This window comes from Mauremys mutica, chromosome 1 (assembly GCF_020497125.1).
Source record: "Mauremys mutica isolate MM-2020 ecotype Southern chromosome 1, ASM2049712v1, whole genome shotgun sequence".
Lineage (NCBI taxonomy): Eukaryota > Metazoa > Chordata > Testudines > Geoemydidae > Mauremys > Mauremys mutica.
The window spans coordinates 65,625,947-65,642,398 of record NC_059072.1 but is presented as its reverse complement, the minus strand read 5'-3'; the positions used below and the strand labels follow the sequence as shown (position 1 = coordinate 65,642,398).

The 16,452-nt window shown below is 41.9% G+C and overlaps 1 protein-coding gene across 1 annotated transcript; it reads left to right on the top strand.

The window, feature by feature from the left end:
• Positions 1–284: 284 nt before the first annotated feature.
• IFNG (interferon gamma) lies at positions 285–5,927 on the top strand. The gene is made up of 4 exons (XM_044995806.1): positions 285–404; positions 2,944–3,012; positions 3,512–3,697; positions 5,703–5,927. The coding sequence occupies exons 1-4, from the start codon at positions 285–287 to the stop codon at positions 5,835–5,837; spliced, it is 510 nt and encodes a 169-aa protein (XP_044851741.1). The 3' UTR covers positions 5,838–5,927.
• The last annotated feature ends 10,525 nt before the right edge of the window (positions 5,928–16,452 follow it).

Genomic DNA, 16,452 nt, shown 5'->3' with positions numbered 1-16,452 from the left:
ACGCTAAAGTCCCACAAACCATACCTATTAATAAAACCAATGAGCATCACATCCTATCTAACACCATCTCATCTACTAAAACTTGTGAATAATGCGTAATTCTGATGATGAGATAAAAATATTCAACACCCAGGTATAAATACCACCAGCAAGACAGATGAAGATCACTATTCGGCTTTCTTCTAATACCAGACCTGACCGTTAGAAGGTAGACTCCCTGCTTTAGGCCTGATAGCCACATTCAGAAACTACTTCAGCATTTTTACTTCAGTGTCTCCACAGCAATGACTCCTCAGATTTATCTCTTCATCCTTCTATCTATCAGCTCTTGTTTTGGATGTTTCTTTTGTCAATCAATTCTTCCTAAAATAGAAGAAGATATAGAAAAACTCAAAGCTGACTTTGTAAGTATAACCATCTAATAATTCATTCTTCTTCCTCTCTTACTGCTTATGCTTTAGACACCAATTGGCCTTAAATATTACTGAAAGTTGGCTAGAGTTTGGTTTATGACAATCAACGTAATATAGTCCTTTTACAACATGTGTAGGTTTGCTTTTACAGTTAATTGTTTATTTGAATATAGTTTGATGCTAGACAATGTCTCTGTGCTATTCACCTTTGTCACCAAAACTCAGATCCCTCCAACTGAACTAATTAAAGTAATGTAGTATTTTGAATCTATTTGGTGAAAATTGATACAACTGTTTCTGCTTCATGGTGGGGAACATTCTCCCAGTTCCCTTAGCAATCAATTACATGGAACAATGCATAATGAGAAAATCTTGTAACAGTTAGGATGCAACCTCTTGGATCATCATTAGTTTTAGGGTGATAAAGTTACATTTGCCAGTGATAGGGGATTAAGTAGTAGTTAAATGTAAACAGGAACAAATGAAAATGATAGAGATGAAAGGAGATCATTTGCTTTAGCAAATGCATCTGGTGCTTTTTTCTTGTTACATTGCTCAAAGGTGGCCCCTAGTGCTTATTCTTTAGTATTTTTGAAACATTGCTACATTAATCCTGCTTTCATACACTGAGATTATGATGTTTGCAAGAATACTAGATCTGCAACATTAGCACTTTTCATAGAGATTGTGTAAATGTTATGTTAATAAATGTATGATTGCTTAGGAGTCAGTCAGCTGGGATTACTAATGGGAGTAAAAGCTGTAGGATGGGGGTGGGCATTAATTGTTTTTTTTACATTTTAAATTCATTTCCTTAAATGAATGAAAGATGCAGAACGCTCTTGCAGCCACAGCAAAGAACTGGGGGCTAGGATCATGGGCTTCCATTTCCAGATCGGCCACTGATTTTTGGTGTTTATCTGTCAGTAGAATGAGTACAGTAATAACCATAAAGGAATGTTGTAAGGTTTGTTTAATTTTTGTCAAGTGCTTGAAGATTAAATGCAATATTGATTTTATATAATAAAATTATTGTGATTATATGTTAGATTCCTATTATAGTATATGTGACTATGTAGGGCCAGATCCTGGGAGGTGCTGAGCACTTACTGTTTTCACTGAAGTCAAGTGAACTTCAAGCCCACTGCAGGTGCTCAGCACTTCTCAAAATTGACAGGTAACCCTGATCCAGCAAAGCACTTAAGTATGCAAATTATCCCATTGAAGTCGCTGTAATTACATTATTGAACAAACAAAAAATGAATGATTCACGCTGTATTGTTAGGATTATGTTTTATCAGGACTAGTAAAAATAACTAAATTTCCCCTAGAAAAATATTTTTAAAGCTCTGGATTTTCTAACCCTGCAATCATTGAGCTATAGCATACAGAACACCAGTTTTCCAGCTATGCGAAATACTCTCTAGTCCACAATATCTTTGAATCCCTCAGTCTGAGAGTGGGATATCGGACTTTCCCCCAGTTTTTACAGACCTCTGATATTACAGGAGTTCTGACTCTGAAATGACAGTTCCCCTCTACTAGAACTGGGCTCTTTGCAATTCACCCAAACAGGGAAGGCCTATGGGCACTACTTAAGCCACATTCAAACCCTTAACATGGGAATCACGTGAGCAGAGACGATACGGGGGGGGGAGGCATATGCAGCGCCACGTGCCTCCCCCTCAGATATGCTGCTTGGCATATACTGAGCATGCTCACACGGACTGATCATGCTCACTAACACTGATGAAGCCAGCTGCCCTCACTTTGCTCCCCGGCTATCGGCAGGCACGGGTCGTCTCCGCATGTGAGAATCACACTGAATGGGCCCTTTGCACTGTAGGGTGACCAGATGTCCCGATTTTATAGGGACAGTCCTGATATTTGGGGCTTTTTCTTATATAGGCTCCTATTACCCCCCACCCCGGTCCCGATTTTTCACACTTGCTGTCTGGTCACCCTATTGCACTGAGATCTTTACTGACACAAAATTTTCACTAAGGTAAATGAATTCCCATTCCTTCGCTAAAGTCAACGGGAGATTTTCCTAAGTACTGTGAAAGGAATGAATGAAGGTTTAGGCCCACTGATTTTGCACTGCTGGCCTTAAATCCCTCAGAAAAGAAGATAAAACTAGATCAGACAATTCAAAGAACAATTTGCTGTGTCTATTAGTATTTATTTTTTAGTTGTTAATGTCAGCATCCACAAAGAGCACGTAGTAACCTACCTACACACTGTGAGTAGCTAGTTGCTTATCAAATGAATTGCAGGCGGAAAAGGTATAGGTAAGTCAACTAATGACATTTGTTGGGCAATTAACAGAACACCAGTGGGACTTGACAGTTTAGTGAATGTAGTTGTATAATTCCTCCAAGATGAAAGACTTATAACAGCTGAAAATCCGTAAAGCAAAAATAATTCTTGTATGTATTTCACTATTACTCCCATCCATTTCAATGGAGGGTCCTGTTTGTTTTTCAGTAAATCTTGGTGTCTCCTAAGTCATGTCTATGTTCCATTCCAGAATTCAAGTCAGTCAGATGTAGCTGAGGGCGGATCTATTTTCACAGAAAGACTGAAAAGTTGGACAGAGGTAAGCTTACATTCTTAGAACCAGATTTTGAGCACCAGTGCAGCTGCTTTGCATTGTGCTACTTGTGCAAAGTGGCTCTCAACCCGAAGTAACTGGCCACAGGAGAATCACCTCAGAGTCTGGGATCCCTTAGTAGCTTAGAACTGACATAGTGGCTCCTATGACATTCTGCTGCCTTCTCTGCTAGTGTAGGGGATATGGCTGGGAAAAAAGGTGGGTAGCCAGGGAGCTCCTATGTATCATTGATCACTGGGCTGCTGTAATGGCTCCTTGGGATTGCGGCAGCTGGCACAAGTTACAACAGCCCTCAGGATACTTTAGTTTATGCCAGGTGCTCAGCTCAAGGCCCAGCCAACCCAGAATCAAGGCTTTAGGCCATCTTTGCATTCCCCTGTCCTGAGTACTCTTTGATCACATCAGAGGGCCTTCATTTTGATTTTCTACATTTTGCTGTTGATGGAAGTTCATTAAACGCTTTTATGTGCTGTATTTCTAACAGGCAAATGAAAAAAAAATCATACTCAGCCAGATCATTTCCATGTACTTGAAAATGTTTGATAATATTGGTCCGGCTACGAGTAAATTGCACGTCAAGAACATACACAATGCCCTGCATACGTTGAACAACAGCCTAACTGAAAGCTTCAAAAAAGTAAAAGACCTAATGGAGTTGGCAAAACTTCCGGTAAGGACATTTCTTTTTTTCCTTTTGTTTTATGAAGGCAAAAATCTAGAATTCATTCCCCTTTTGCGGCAAAGAGCCTCAGCTTCTTGACTTTCAGGACAAAGTCTAAGGCCCCTTTACTCTTCTAGGCTTTTGTCTAAGTGGATAGTTCTTTGAAATCATCCACTCAATGTGCAGCAACAGTCAAAAAAGCGAACAGAATGTTGGGAATCATCAAGAAAGGGATAGATAATAAGACAGAAAATATCATATTGCCTCTGTATAAATCCATGGTACGCCCACACCTTGAATACTGCATGCAGATGTGGTCACCCCATCTCAAAAAAGATATATTGGAATTGGAAAAGGTTCAGAAAAAGGCAACAAAAATGATTAAGGGTATAGAACGACTTCTGTATGAGGAGACATTAATAAGACTGGGACTTTTCATCTTGGGGTGATATTATAGAGATGTATAAAATCATGAGTGATATAGAGAAAGTAAATAAGGAAGTGTTATTTACTCCTTCTCATAATACAAGAACAAGAGGCCACCAAACGAAATTAATAGGTAGCAGGTTTAAACCAAACACAAGAAAGTATTTTTTCATGCAACGCACTGTCAACCTCTGGAACTCCTTGCCTTGTTGTGAAGGCCAATACTATAACAGAGTTCAAAAGGGAGCTAGACAGATTCATGGAAGAAAGGTTCATCAATGGTTATTAGCCAGGATGGGCATAAATCGTGTCCCTAGCCTCTGTTTGCCAGAAGCTGGGACTGGGTGACAGAGCATGGATCACTTGATGATTACCTGTTCTGTTCATTCCCTTTGGGGAATCTGCCATTGGCCACTGTTGGAAGACAGGTACTGGGCTAGATGGACCTTTGGTCTGAGCCAGTACGGCCGTTCTTATGTTCTTAAGTGTTTTCACTATGGGGAAGACAATCTAGTCATATCCTGCAAGGCAATTTTTTAGTTAATGTTTTTTATTTGTGTTTTTTTTAAATTATGTATGTGTGCTCACAAAGTAGCTCAATTGATGCATTTTAACATCTGAAACATTTTAATCTAAAAATTAATGAATGAAAATAGAGTCAATGAGAGTAACAGACAACCTTAACCTTACGTCAGATTATTACATAGTTAACAGCCATTTGTCTCCTAAACTGGGTTGAGGAAGTAGTAATCAGTTCATAGTCGGACCTCAAGCAGGATTAAAAGACAGCCTCCAAAAGTGACATTCTGTATCAGATTCCACTGTTAATACCAGTTTAACTCCATTGATTTCAATTACAGCCATCAGTATATGGCTCTGCTTTAATAATTTGTCCTCCAATACCACAGTAAATCAAACGTTATCCTAATATATCATGATGAGCCACAGAGTAGCTCAGTTGCATAGAATGCTGTTGACTTGTACCATGTCATAAAGCAGCTTGGAAATTGGACAACAAAATTCATTAGAAGATTGCTCTTCCTTATCTGAACTGGTTGATGGGTTATTGCTATTCTTCATCAATGTGTTACTTTGCCCTATCACGTAATGCCCCGTACAACATCTTAGACCATGGGTTCTCAAACTTCATTGCACCGCGGCCCCCTTCTGACAACAAATGACTACACAACTCCAGGACAGGGGTTGAAGCCTGAGCCCCGCCACCCCAGATGGCGGGGGTGGGGAGTGGGCAAAGCCAAAGTCTGAGCCCTGCTGCCCCAGGTGGGGGTCAAAGCCCAAGGGCTTCAGACCCAGGGTGGAGGGGCCTTAACCTGAACCCCACCACCCAGGGCTAAAGCCAAAGTTCAAGGGCTTCGACTTCAGCCCTAGGCACTGGGGCTCTGACTTCAGCTTCAGCCCCAGGCCCCAGCAAGTCTAATGCCAGCCCCGGTGAACCCATTAAAATGGGGTCACGACCCACTTTGGGGTCCAAATCCAAAGTTTGAGAACTGCTAGCCTAGACCATAGCACATGCTAATAAAGGTACAGTACCTTTTGAAATGACTATTTCTTTTGTCCTTTGAACCAGATGAATGATAAGAAAATCCAACGCAAAGCTGTTAATGAACTTTTCCCCACCTTACAAAAACTACTACTGGACCATCCAACTACTCACGTAAAGAGAAAAAGGAGCCAAAATCAGAAAAGGAAATGTAGATGTTGAAAGGCTTAGTTATACCTTTTGTTATTCCGTTTTTATATAAATCTATTTATTAATATTTAACTATTTTTCAATCATTATTTATAATGAAATCTATTTTGTAGAAACACCAACAAAGTATTTATAATTCCTACTGCTGCATAAGAAATGAATATGTATTGAATTCCTGTTTATCTTTTATATGTTTATTAACTGGATAATGCAGAGCTGTGCAACGTTTACCTGATATTCCCTGTGAACTTCATATAAACATACCATGTAGACCCAATACTGTATTTAACAGACCTTCTGGTACTATCTTGATAACTAAAATTAATATGGTTATGACTGATCATTTATTTAACTGGGCTGAAAAGGGCACTGAATCAGAAAAGCATCTCAGGAAAGCAATGAAGAATGTCCTTAAAGTTAAGCAGATACTGAAGTCCCACTCAACTCTACGGGATTTAAGTACATGCTTAAAGATGAGCATATGTTGAAATGCTTTCCTGAACTGGGGCCTTGATGGCTGATAGATGCTAACTATTTTTTTAAATCCTGAAATTGTTAGAAGGATAAGGCAACTAAACATTGCCAGCTGACTAACCGGAAGTGTGACTATATATTGTACATGTATTATGTCTGAATTTTGAGCCACTGATTTTTTTAACGTTTCATCTCTGTATTAGAGAATTTAAAAGGTGCCAGATATATTTATTATATAATAAGTAGCATACAAGTACTTTATCTCAGGTGAATATGCAAATAGTTGCACTACAATATTATTTAAGACTTTGATTTTACTCAAATGAAAAATAATCCCCTTATTATTTCTATATTTAATAACAACAATGTTTGAATAAAAGTATAATTTTACATTTATTCATCCTGTGTGATGGTTCTTTGTGAAAGGTTCCCAGCTTGGGAGTGGGACCATTATTCCATATGATCCCAAGTTATGCAGTTATGCTGATATATGACAAATACATTTTATTTCACCTAGTGTCAGAGGCTTAGTACAAATACTGATAACTTTGTTGTGCTGAAGAAGTGTTACCACAGGGTAATTTAGGGCCTGATTTTTCAGAGTACGCAAGGCTCCCACTAAGAGCTGGGCACAGAAAGGTAGTTGTTTCATGGAGAAATTCGATAGTTTGAAATTTATTTGGTTCTGTTCCAATTCATACCAAACCCACAACATTTCAAATTTTTCCATGAAAAAGAACAGGCAGCCTGGGAAACATGCATAGTAAACAGCAAGCATTCCAAGTACCATTGCAAGGTAATAAGTTAATTCAGAACTTCATCTTTGCCATTATTTTTGTAGTGTAACAAACTTTGGGCTAAATAGTGATTGACCCTAGAAAAGATGCAAAGGGTTGTGTGGAGCATGCAAAGATCTCCAACCAATTCCCCACTGCTTTCACCAGGCAAGAGACTTTGATATTCACAGTCCTCAGGTTTGGGAAGCTTAGAGACTGCTTTCCCTTGTGCCTTTGGGAGAAAACATATTGTCTCAAAGGGACAAGGGAGGAAGTAGAGTCATGACCTTGGTCATCCACAGTGGCACAGGGAGAAGCAAGCTGCACCACCATAAGGGATGATGTAGCCTGCGTAATCCCCGCCCCCCCATACAGCAGTGAGCTATGGGGGGACAATGCTTTCCTGAGCACATACTCTTTTAGAGCTCTCCTTTCTTCCTTGCCTATCACTCCTCTCTTCGAATATCTCTACTGCCTCCTCTTTTTCCACTCTCCCAAGCTCAAGCTTCCAGACCTCACCTTCAAGGCCCTTCATAAATCTGCTCCTCCCTACCTATCTGCTTTGGTCTTTCGTTCCATCACTCTTTTCTCCTTCTCAGTGATGGCAGCCTGGCTTGCTTGTTTGTCCACTTCTCCCACAGCTGTTTCCAAACTTAGCTCTGCACTGTCACCTCCCTGAGCTAGTCCACCTCCCTGAGCTAGTCCACAAAGCCACTATGCTTCAGATCCCTGCACAAGGCCCACTTCTACCATGATGCCTGCCAGAAATCAGCCAACCAATGAAGGCTAAACTGAAACACCTTAAACAGGGTTGAGCCCTTACGCTCTGATAAATCAGGCCTCTTTAAGGGGTCTTGAGTTGTGTGCCCAAAATCACTGGTCATTTTTCAAAATGTAGGCAGTTGTGTCTTGTCTGAAATTAGAATTTTAGCTCTTCAGGACGATGTCATTCTAAGTGTTTATACAGCATCTAGCACAAAGGGCCCAATCCTAGGCATGACAATATTGTAAATTCTAATAGTGGCATATTAATTCATTGGGAAGTAGTGCTAGACACTCAAGTTTCAGGATCTTTTTCTATGCTATAAGCTTCTGTGGGTTTTTTTTTCTTTTTTTGGTGTTTTTTAAGAAACAAGGGAGTAAGCTGCTACAGCTGGATTTGCTTCCCTGGCAGCAGGTTTTTTCATTAAGTAATCTCCCATGAAATGATACATACTCCGAATGAGAGAGAGAGACAGAGAGATTGCAATGTATTGTGTATGTTAAATACATACATAGGATTCTCAGGACTAGAGTCCAGAGCTATTTCAATGAAAATCACTTCTAATGCACACATACATGTCTGTGATGAGTACAATCGAGAACAGCTGTTTCCTCCAAAACTGGTACAAGTCTCCAGGTTTACTGAGTCACTTTGTTGTGACTATAAACCAAAGGGCATGAATTTCAGAGCTGTGGCATATGCATGATTCCAGTTGCAGTCAGTGAGAGTAACATTGGTTGGAAAAAAATTTTTTGTTTCACCGAGCCAGTTCGATGTCAATGAAGATCCAACAGAACCCAGGAATGCTTCTAAACCTGCTTAGTTGGCTCCAGAGCAGCCTGCCAGACAAGCTGGTGAGGAACCATGAACCCAGAAGCCCAGGGAACTCAGGCTTACAGTTCCTCATCAGCCTAGGCTTTCCAGGGGTCACAGCTCTGGGACAGGGCCCCATACAGTTTGCCTCAGACCAGGAAACCCCAGGGCTTCCATTGTCTATGGCTCTGGGGCAGCCGGACAAGAAGACTGCCCTGGAGCTGGGGCATGCTGGCTGTTCTGATAATTATAACATCCTCAGGCAGTGTGACGGAGCGATTCTGGCGGGACCCAACTGAGAGTGCCAAATCAGGACCAATTGCTTAAACAGGGCAGTCACAGCCCTAGGCTGGGGTTTTTCCACCTCTAAGGCAAACCAAACCAGCCAGACAAAAAGGACTTTGGTCTCACCCCACTGGCTAACCACAAGTCACACAAGCAATTTCCTTAGACACTCCAGTCTCCCAGCATCACCACCAGTGCACTCGTCCTGGGGATGAATGGTTATGAAAACCAATACCCCAATAAAAGAAAACGGTTCCCTCGATCCCAAAGGACCAAGCCCCAGACCCAGGTCAATATACACATCAGATCTTACCCACAAATCACGCTGTTGCCAATCCTTTAGAATCTAAAATCTAAAGGTTTATTTACAAAGGGAAAAAGGTAGAGATGAGAGATAGAATTGGTTAAATGGAATCAATTACATACAGTAATGGCAAAGTTCTTAGTTCAGGCTTGCAGCAGTGCTGGAGTAAACTGCAGGTTCAGATTAAGTCTCTGGGACATCCCCCGCTGGGATGGGTCAACAGTCCTTCGTGCAGAGCTTCAGTTTGTAGCAAAGTCCTTCCAGAGGTCAGAAGCAGGATTGAAGACAAGATGGAGATGTGGCATTAGCCTTATATAGACTTTTCCAGGTGTAAGAATCCCTTTGTCTTCACTGTGGAAATTTACAGCAAAATGGAGCCTGGAGTCACATGGGCCAGTCCCTGCATACTTTGCTGAGTCACAAGGCGTGTCTGCCTTCTCTCCATGGGTCAATTGTGTAGCCGATGGCCCTTTAATGGGCCATCAAGCCAGCTATGCCGGGCTAACATCAGCTTTGTCTGGGACACTTCCCAGAGGCAGAGCATAATACAGAATACAGACATTACAGAGCCAATACTTATAACTTCAACTACAAAATGATACGCAGACATACAGACAGCATAATCATAACCAGCAACCCAGAACCTGGTCTTAGACACCTTAGATGACCCCCTTTACCCAAGGTTTGGTGCCACTACAGGACCTTGGTTGCAACCCATGTTCTATATGGTCCCCATTTATATCAATAACGTCACACCCCCAACGCAAAATTGATGCAGGAAGGGATGACAAAACATCGCTGACTGCATCCCAAGAGCCCCCTTTCCTTGGGTCTGTCTCACTACAGCTAGTGTTGGGCTAGAGGCCGTACCAGTGTATAACCGAAATGGTTTATCAAAGTCATGTTCAATAACATGAATGGATCTCTTTACAAACTTAAGGTATAACTTGGTTAGCTTTTGCAGCATGGTTCCTGTATGTTTCATGTGATCTTGCCAAGAGCTAAAGAAAACAGCTGCTTTATCCATACCAGCTTTGGCCAATGTTTTGAACCCAATTAACATTAAACCAATGTAGATATTGATGTTGTTCATAGTACAGGACTCTTGGCATTTAGCCATGAAAGCAATATGGTAGTGTGCCTCAGTTTCCCCTTTCATGCAGCACATCAGGTCTGGAATGTATTTTCCCCTGTGAAAAGTTCCAACACTGTTTACATGCATTAACTGTGAAACATCAGTATAGCAAGGCCCTTTAACATAAAGTGTGTTTTCATGTATTCCTTTCAACATGTTTAAGGGATTTTCCAAAAGATTAGGCACATTGTACATTGTTACAGTTCTTGGCAATAGCAACACATTAGTTACAAAATTTAGCATTAGTAATAACAACAAATTCATTGCAAGTGTCCATTTACAATCATATTTGTCATGCCACACCCTTGGCTCAATACCATTGGAGATTGGGCATGTTAGGGTTAACCTGTGGCTTCCCTTTGCAAAATTGAGTCTTCTCTTTCCTTCTGGATTAAACCCTGATTTTTCTTGCTTAACCGAATTCACTGGCTGATGGGGTGGGCCCTCTGTGCTAACAGCTATTAGCAATTCTTTCTTCTCCCTGCCAGCCAAGTAATTTGCATTAACACAGACACTAGCTTTTAACTCTTCAGCTGCAGTAAACTGCTTGCACAGGCTACCATGAGGATTCCTTTCCCTAGGAGCTTCTCTAAGCAGCAATTCACCCCTCACAGAAATTCTGCCCTTCCCCTCTTCACCTAGGGCTTGCTCTACAGGAACACTTCCCTGAGCAACCACAGCCGCTTTCTGGGTCTCACTTACACTTAGACTCACTTCAGGCCCCACAGGCGGATTTCTACACAATCCCCTTTTAGGCACACCTACAGACTTTCTAGATAACAGGTCCGAAGCAGTCTCCTTCCCTTGGCCATGAACAAGTTCAGGAATCTTTTCCTTCTTGCTACAAGTTGTCAAACTGTTAGTAGGTAACACACTTAAATCACCTTCATGCTCTCCTTGTGCCCCGGCTAGGGTATCACCCTGATCAGACAGAGTTGCTACACCCTTTTCCAACCACACATTAGCAACTGGCAAACTACAAGCACCAGAACTGTCTGGTCTCTGGGATTTTGCTAAGACACTAACTGGATGCAACCTAGTCACAGTGCCATTCTCCCCAGCAGACACAAACTCAGGACTATTCCCTTCCTGGGCTTTAGCTGTATTTACAACCAACTTCGAGACAACTGAATCACCCTCAACCATCACAGGCTGAAAGGCCCCTTCCGTCTGCTCCACAGACACAGAAGAGCCGGAGACACATTCTCCTTCACCAGACACACAGCTTGGGATCTCATTTCCCTTGTCCCAGCACACAGGGCTGTTCACAGACAACTGCTTGGAGACCGAGATAGCTTCCTTCATAGGCAAGTCAATATCCCCGACCGACACAGGCACATTCCCTTCACTGTCACATTTCTCCACACAGGAAACAGGTAAGGGATATGGACACTCATCTTCCACTATCCCTCCCTTCCCAAACTGCTGATTAGACAAAGCCATCAGCTCACAAGGCTGCCTAGGCTCCTCCAAACTTTCCCTACCAGGCACATTGCCTCTCCCAACAGATAAGCTGCTGCTCTTTTCACTACACTGAGCTACTTTTAGCAAATCACAGTTACCCATTTCAGGTTTACTTCTACAAGCTGCACTAGCCACCAATCCATTACCCATTACAAATTTACCGTCTCCTTCCTTAGTTAGGGATTTAACCTGAGAAACATTTTCCTCCCCAATGAGATCTTTCTGCTCTTGATTTAACTCCAGATTCACTTCTGAGACATTAGACAGACATTTAGAAACTTCATTCCCAGACAAGCTGCTTTTTTGCACAGACAAACCTTTGGAGCAACCCACCTCAGGCAAATCATTGCTCACACTAGACACAGGTTTAAGATTATTCCTCTCCTGTGACTGGCTACCTGGACTGAACAAAGCTTTAACATTTTCCCCAATTAAAAGATCTCTAGGCAATAACTTCCTGACGCCAGCTATCACTTCATGCTGAGCCCCATTCCACTCAAGGTGGATTCTGGCTAAAGGCACACAGACAGTAAACTCACAGAGGATCACAACATTCACACTCTGATTTGGTAAATAATCTTCCTCTTTGACCAGATCTGCTTTAACAAGAGTGATGTTAGAAGCCATAATTTGCCCTAAACAGCTTTTACCATTGACTTTTACACACTCTATGAATTTTCCATTACCATTCCCATCCATAGCACTGGCACAATTTATGGGGCCACCCCCTACTGAACACACAGTAACAGCATTGACATAAAAGGTGGCATTGTTGGGGTACATTTGGTTACCCCCAGACAACTGCTCAGATTTATACAACATACCAACATTGTTACAAACTGGACTTTCAAGAGGATACAGTCTCCGCTGTTCTTCCATTGCTTTTTTGACTTGGGGTTGGAGTCTAGCTATCTCCTGTTGCATCTGTTGAGTTTTCTCCTCAGCAGCCAGCAGCTCCAGACGCCTCTTACGAGCTTTTTCTTCTCTCTTAGCAACTTCTTTCTTTCTCTCATCAGCCTCTTTCTCCATTCGAATTTCTGCCAGTTCTTGCTCATAATCAAACTGCAGGCTGTCTCTCAAGGCTTGCAGTTTCCTTGCTTTTCCTGATGCTTTCTGTCTCATGGTCACTGACCTTTAACCAACCAAACTCTCAATCCCAAAGTTAAAATTTGGATAGCGTGGGGTTCTGACCCAAAGCTTAATTGACCTGGTTCTGTGGATCCAAGCACGACTACGCCACTGTGACGGAGCGATTCTGGCGGGACCCAACTGAGAGTGCCAAATCAGGACCAATTGCTTAAACAGGGCAGTCACAGCCCTAGGCTGGGGTTTTTCCACCTCTAAGGCAAACCAAACCAGCCAGACAAAAAGGACTTTGGTCTCACCCCACTGGCTAACCACAAGTCACACAAGCAATTTCCTTAGACACTCCAGTCTCCCAGCATCACCACCAGTGCACTCGTCCTGGGGATGAATGGTTATGAAAACCAATACCCCAATAAAAGAAAACGGTTCCCTCGATCCCAAAGGACCAAGCCCCAGACCCAGGTCAATATACACATCAGATCTTACCCACAAATCACGCTGTTGCCAATCCTTTAGAATCTAAAATCTAAAGGTTTATTTACAAAGGGAAAAAGGTAGAGATGAGAGATAGAATTGGTTAAATGGAATCAATTACATACAGTAATGGCAAAGTTCTTAGTTCAGGCTTGCAGCAGTGCTGGAGTAAACTGCAGGTTCAGATTAAGTCTCTGGGACATCCCCCGCTGGGATGGGTCAACAGTCCTTCGTGCAGAGCTTCAGTTTGTAGCAAAGTCCTTCCAGAGGTCAGAAGCAGGATTGAAGACAAGATGGAGATGTGGCATTAGCCTTATATAGACTTTTCCAGGTGTAAGAATCCCTTTGTCTTCACTGTGGAAATTTACAGCAAAATGGAGCCTGGAGTCACATGGGCCAGTCCCTGCATACTTTGCTGAGTCACAAGGCGTGTCTGCCTTCTCTCCATGGGTCAATTGTGTAGCCGATGGCCCTTTAATGGGCCATCAAGCCAGCTATGCCGGGCTAACATCAGCTTTGTCTGGGACACTTCCCAGAGGCAGAGCATAATACAGAATACAGACATTACAGAGCCAATACTTATAACTTCAACTACAAAATGATACGCAGACATACAGACAGCATAATCATAACCAGCAACCCAGAACCTGGTCTTAGACACCTTAGATGACCCCCTTTACCCAAGGTTTGGTGCCACTACAGGACCTTGGTTGCAACCCATGTTCTATATGGTCCCCATTTATATCAATAACGTCACAGGCAGTGTCATAATTTGTCCCCGAGACTGAGATATGTTTTTGTCTATGTGAACCCTGCATTATGGACCCATGACAGAGTGTCATGTTCTAGGACTCTGTAGGATAGAGATACAGGGCTCTTTTATGGATTCACTCAGATGTCAGGTGCTGGGAACCTACAAAAAGATAGGGGAGTTATCTCAGTCACCAGATCAAGTGGCTCTTGTCACCTCCAGTCTAGAAATGAAGAAGGATGTAGTCTCACTCTCTGAGGAGGGAATTAGGGGGCAGGGACAAAGATGCCCAACAGGAAGAAACCTGGGGAACAAGCCCAGCTCAGGAGAAAATTTAGATTGAAGCACTAGTCCTTTAAATTAGAAATAAAAGCAACACCCTGGAAAGTGGGTGTGGATGCTAACATAGTGTGAGCGTGCTGCACTAAGAGAGCAGTTTAGGGTTCTTGCCCATTCACAGATCACTTACTTCAGAAAACTCTTGGGTACAAGTGATCATTTGATCCAAAATAACTTTGTGTTTAAAAAGAGACAAAATTATTGACTGCAACGTTTAAAATTTTATTTCCCTTTCATTATCCCAAAAGTAGAAGCCTACACCTAAGGTTTTCTTCATTAGAGAGTGCAAGTAATTTAATTACATTTCTGTTTCATCATTACCTAGACTAAACAACAGTCATCAACCTAATCCACATATATATATAATAGGCAGGCAGAATAAATTCCAGACTAGTAATATATACATACTTGGGGTTTTAATAAGGCCAATTTCACAAAACTGAAAACAATTATGAAACAAATAATCTGAGAGGAAGAATTTAATCAGAAAATATGAATGATAATTGTGAATCACTTAAGAACACCTTAGTAGGTTCCTGAAAAGCCACAAACCCACAACTGAGGAAGAAGGCTGTATTGGTTAAAAAACTGACCTGGTTTAGAAGGGAAGTGAAGGCAACCATAAATAATAATATGTAACAAATGGAAGAAAGGGGAAGTTGATAGTAATGAACATAAATCAGAAGTTAGGAATTGTAGAACACTGATATGGAAAGCAAAGGGACACAGGGAGAAATCTATGGCCAGCAGAGTTAAGGGAAATGAAGAATTTTTAAAATATATGAGGAACAAAAAGAGTCTTGACAATCGTATTGGTCCATTACTAGATGGAAATGGTAGAATTAACAATAATAATGCAGAAAAGGCAGAAGTGTTCAATAAATATGTCTGTTCTGTATCTGAGGAAATAATATGGTTAACTGTAAATGTAAACATCTAGAAATAAAGAATGTAGGTCATACTTACAGGATCAGGGAGTCTATCTTGGGAAGCAGTAACTCTGAAAAAGATTTGGGGATCATGGTGGATAATCACCTGAACATGAGCTCCCAGCGTGATACTGTGGCCAAAAGAGCTAATGTGATCCTCGGATGCAGCAGCAGGGGAATCTTGAGTCAGAGCAGAGAGGTTTTACCTCTATATTTGGAACTGGTACAACTGCTGCTGGAATACTGTGCCCAGTTCTGGTGCCCACAATTCAAGAAGGATGCTGATAAATTGGATAGGGTCAGAGAAGAGCTACGAGAAGGAATAAAGGATTGGAAAATATACCTTATAGCGAGAGATACAGAGGGTATGTCCACACTGCAATTAAACACCAGCAGCTTGCCCATGTCAGCTGACTCAGGCTCATGGGGCTTGAGCTGTAGGGCTGTAAAACTGCAGTGCAGATATTTGGCCTTAGGCTGAATCCCAGGCTGTGGGACTCTCCCCCCTCGCGAGGTCCCAGAGCTACATATAAACGGCTAAATATAAATACAAGTCAAAAGACGTTATCTAAGTATGTGAAATTTATGGGTAGAGGCTCACAAAACATTGAAGAAATAACAAATACTGTCCAGGAAAATCAATGGAGCTTCCATATGACTTCCACAGCAGTCTGATTCTTCTCTCCCAATCTTAGCAGATTTCTCTCTCTCTCTCTCTCTCTCTCTCTCTATCTCTCAGGACCAAAGGGGAGAAAATCAAAAGTTTGCCCAGGCTAAATCCACCTGGCTCCTCTACAATGTCCTTTTCCTCCACTACCCTGGGAACAGCCTCTTGTATTATTTCTGGTTCAACACGGGTCAGGAGTAAACAAAGAAAAAAAAATACCAGTGAAGGTGCCTATTAGAAGCAGCTGCTAGTGTGATCTCTGATTAGACTTAAATCCTGCAGTTGCTCCTGCTTGCTTGTAGGAACATGAGACCATTTGTCCATGCTCCTTCTCCAGCTCCAGACACCTCCTTTCTCCTCTTGCTGG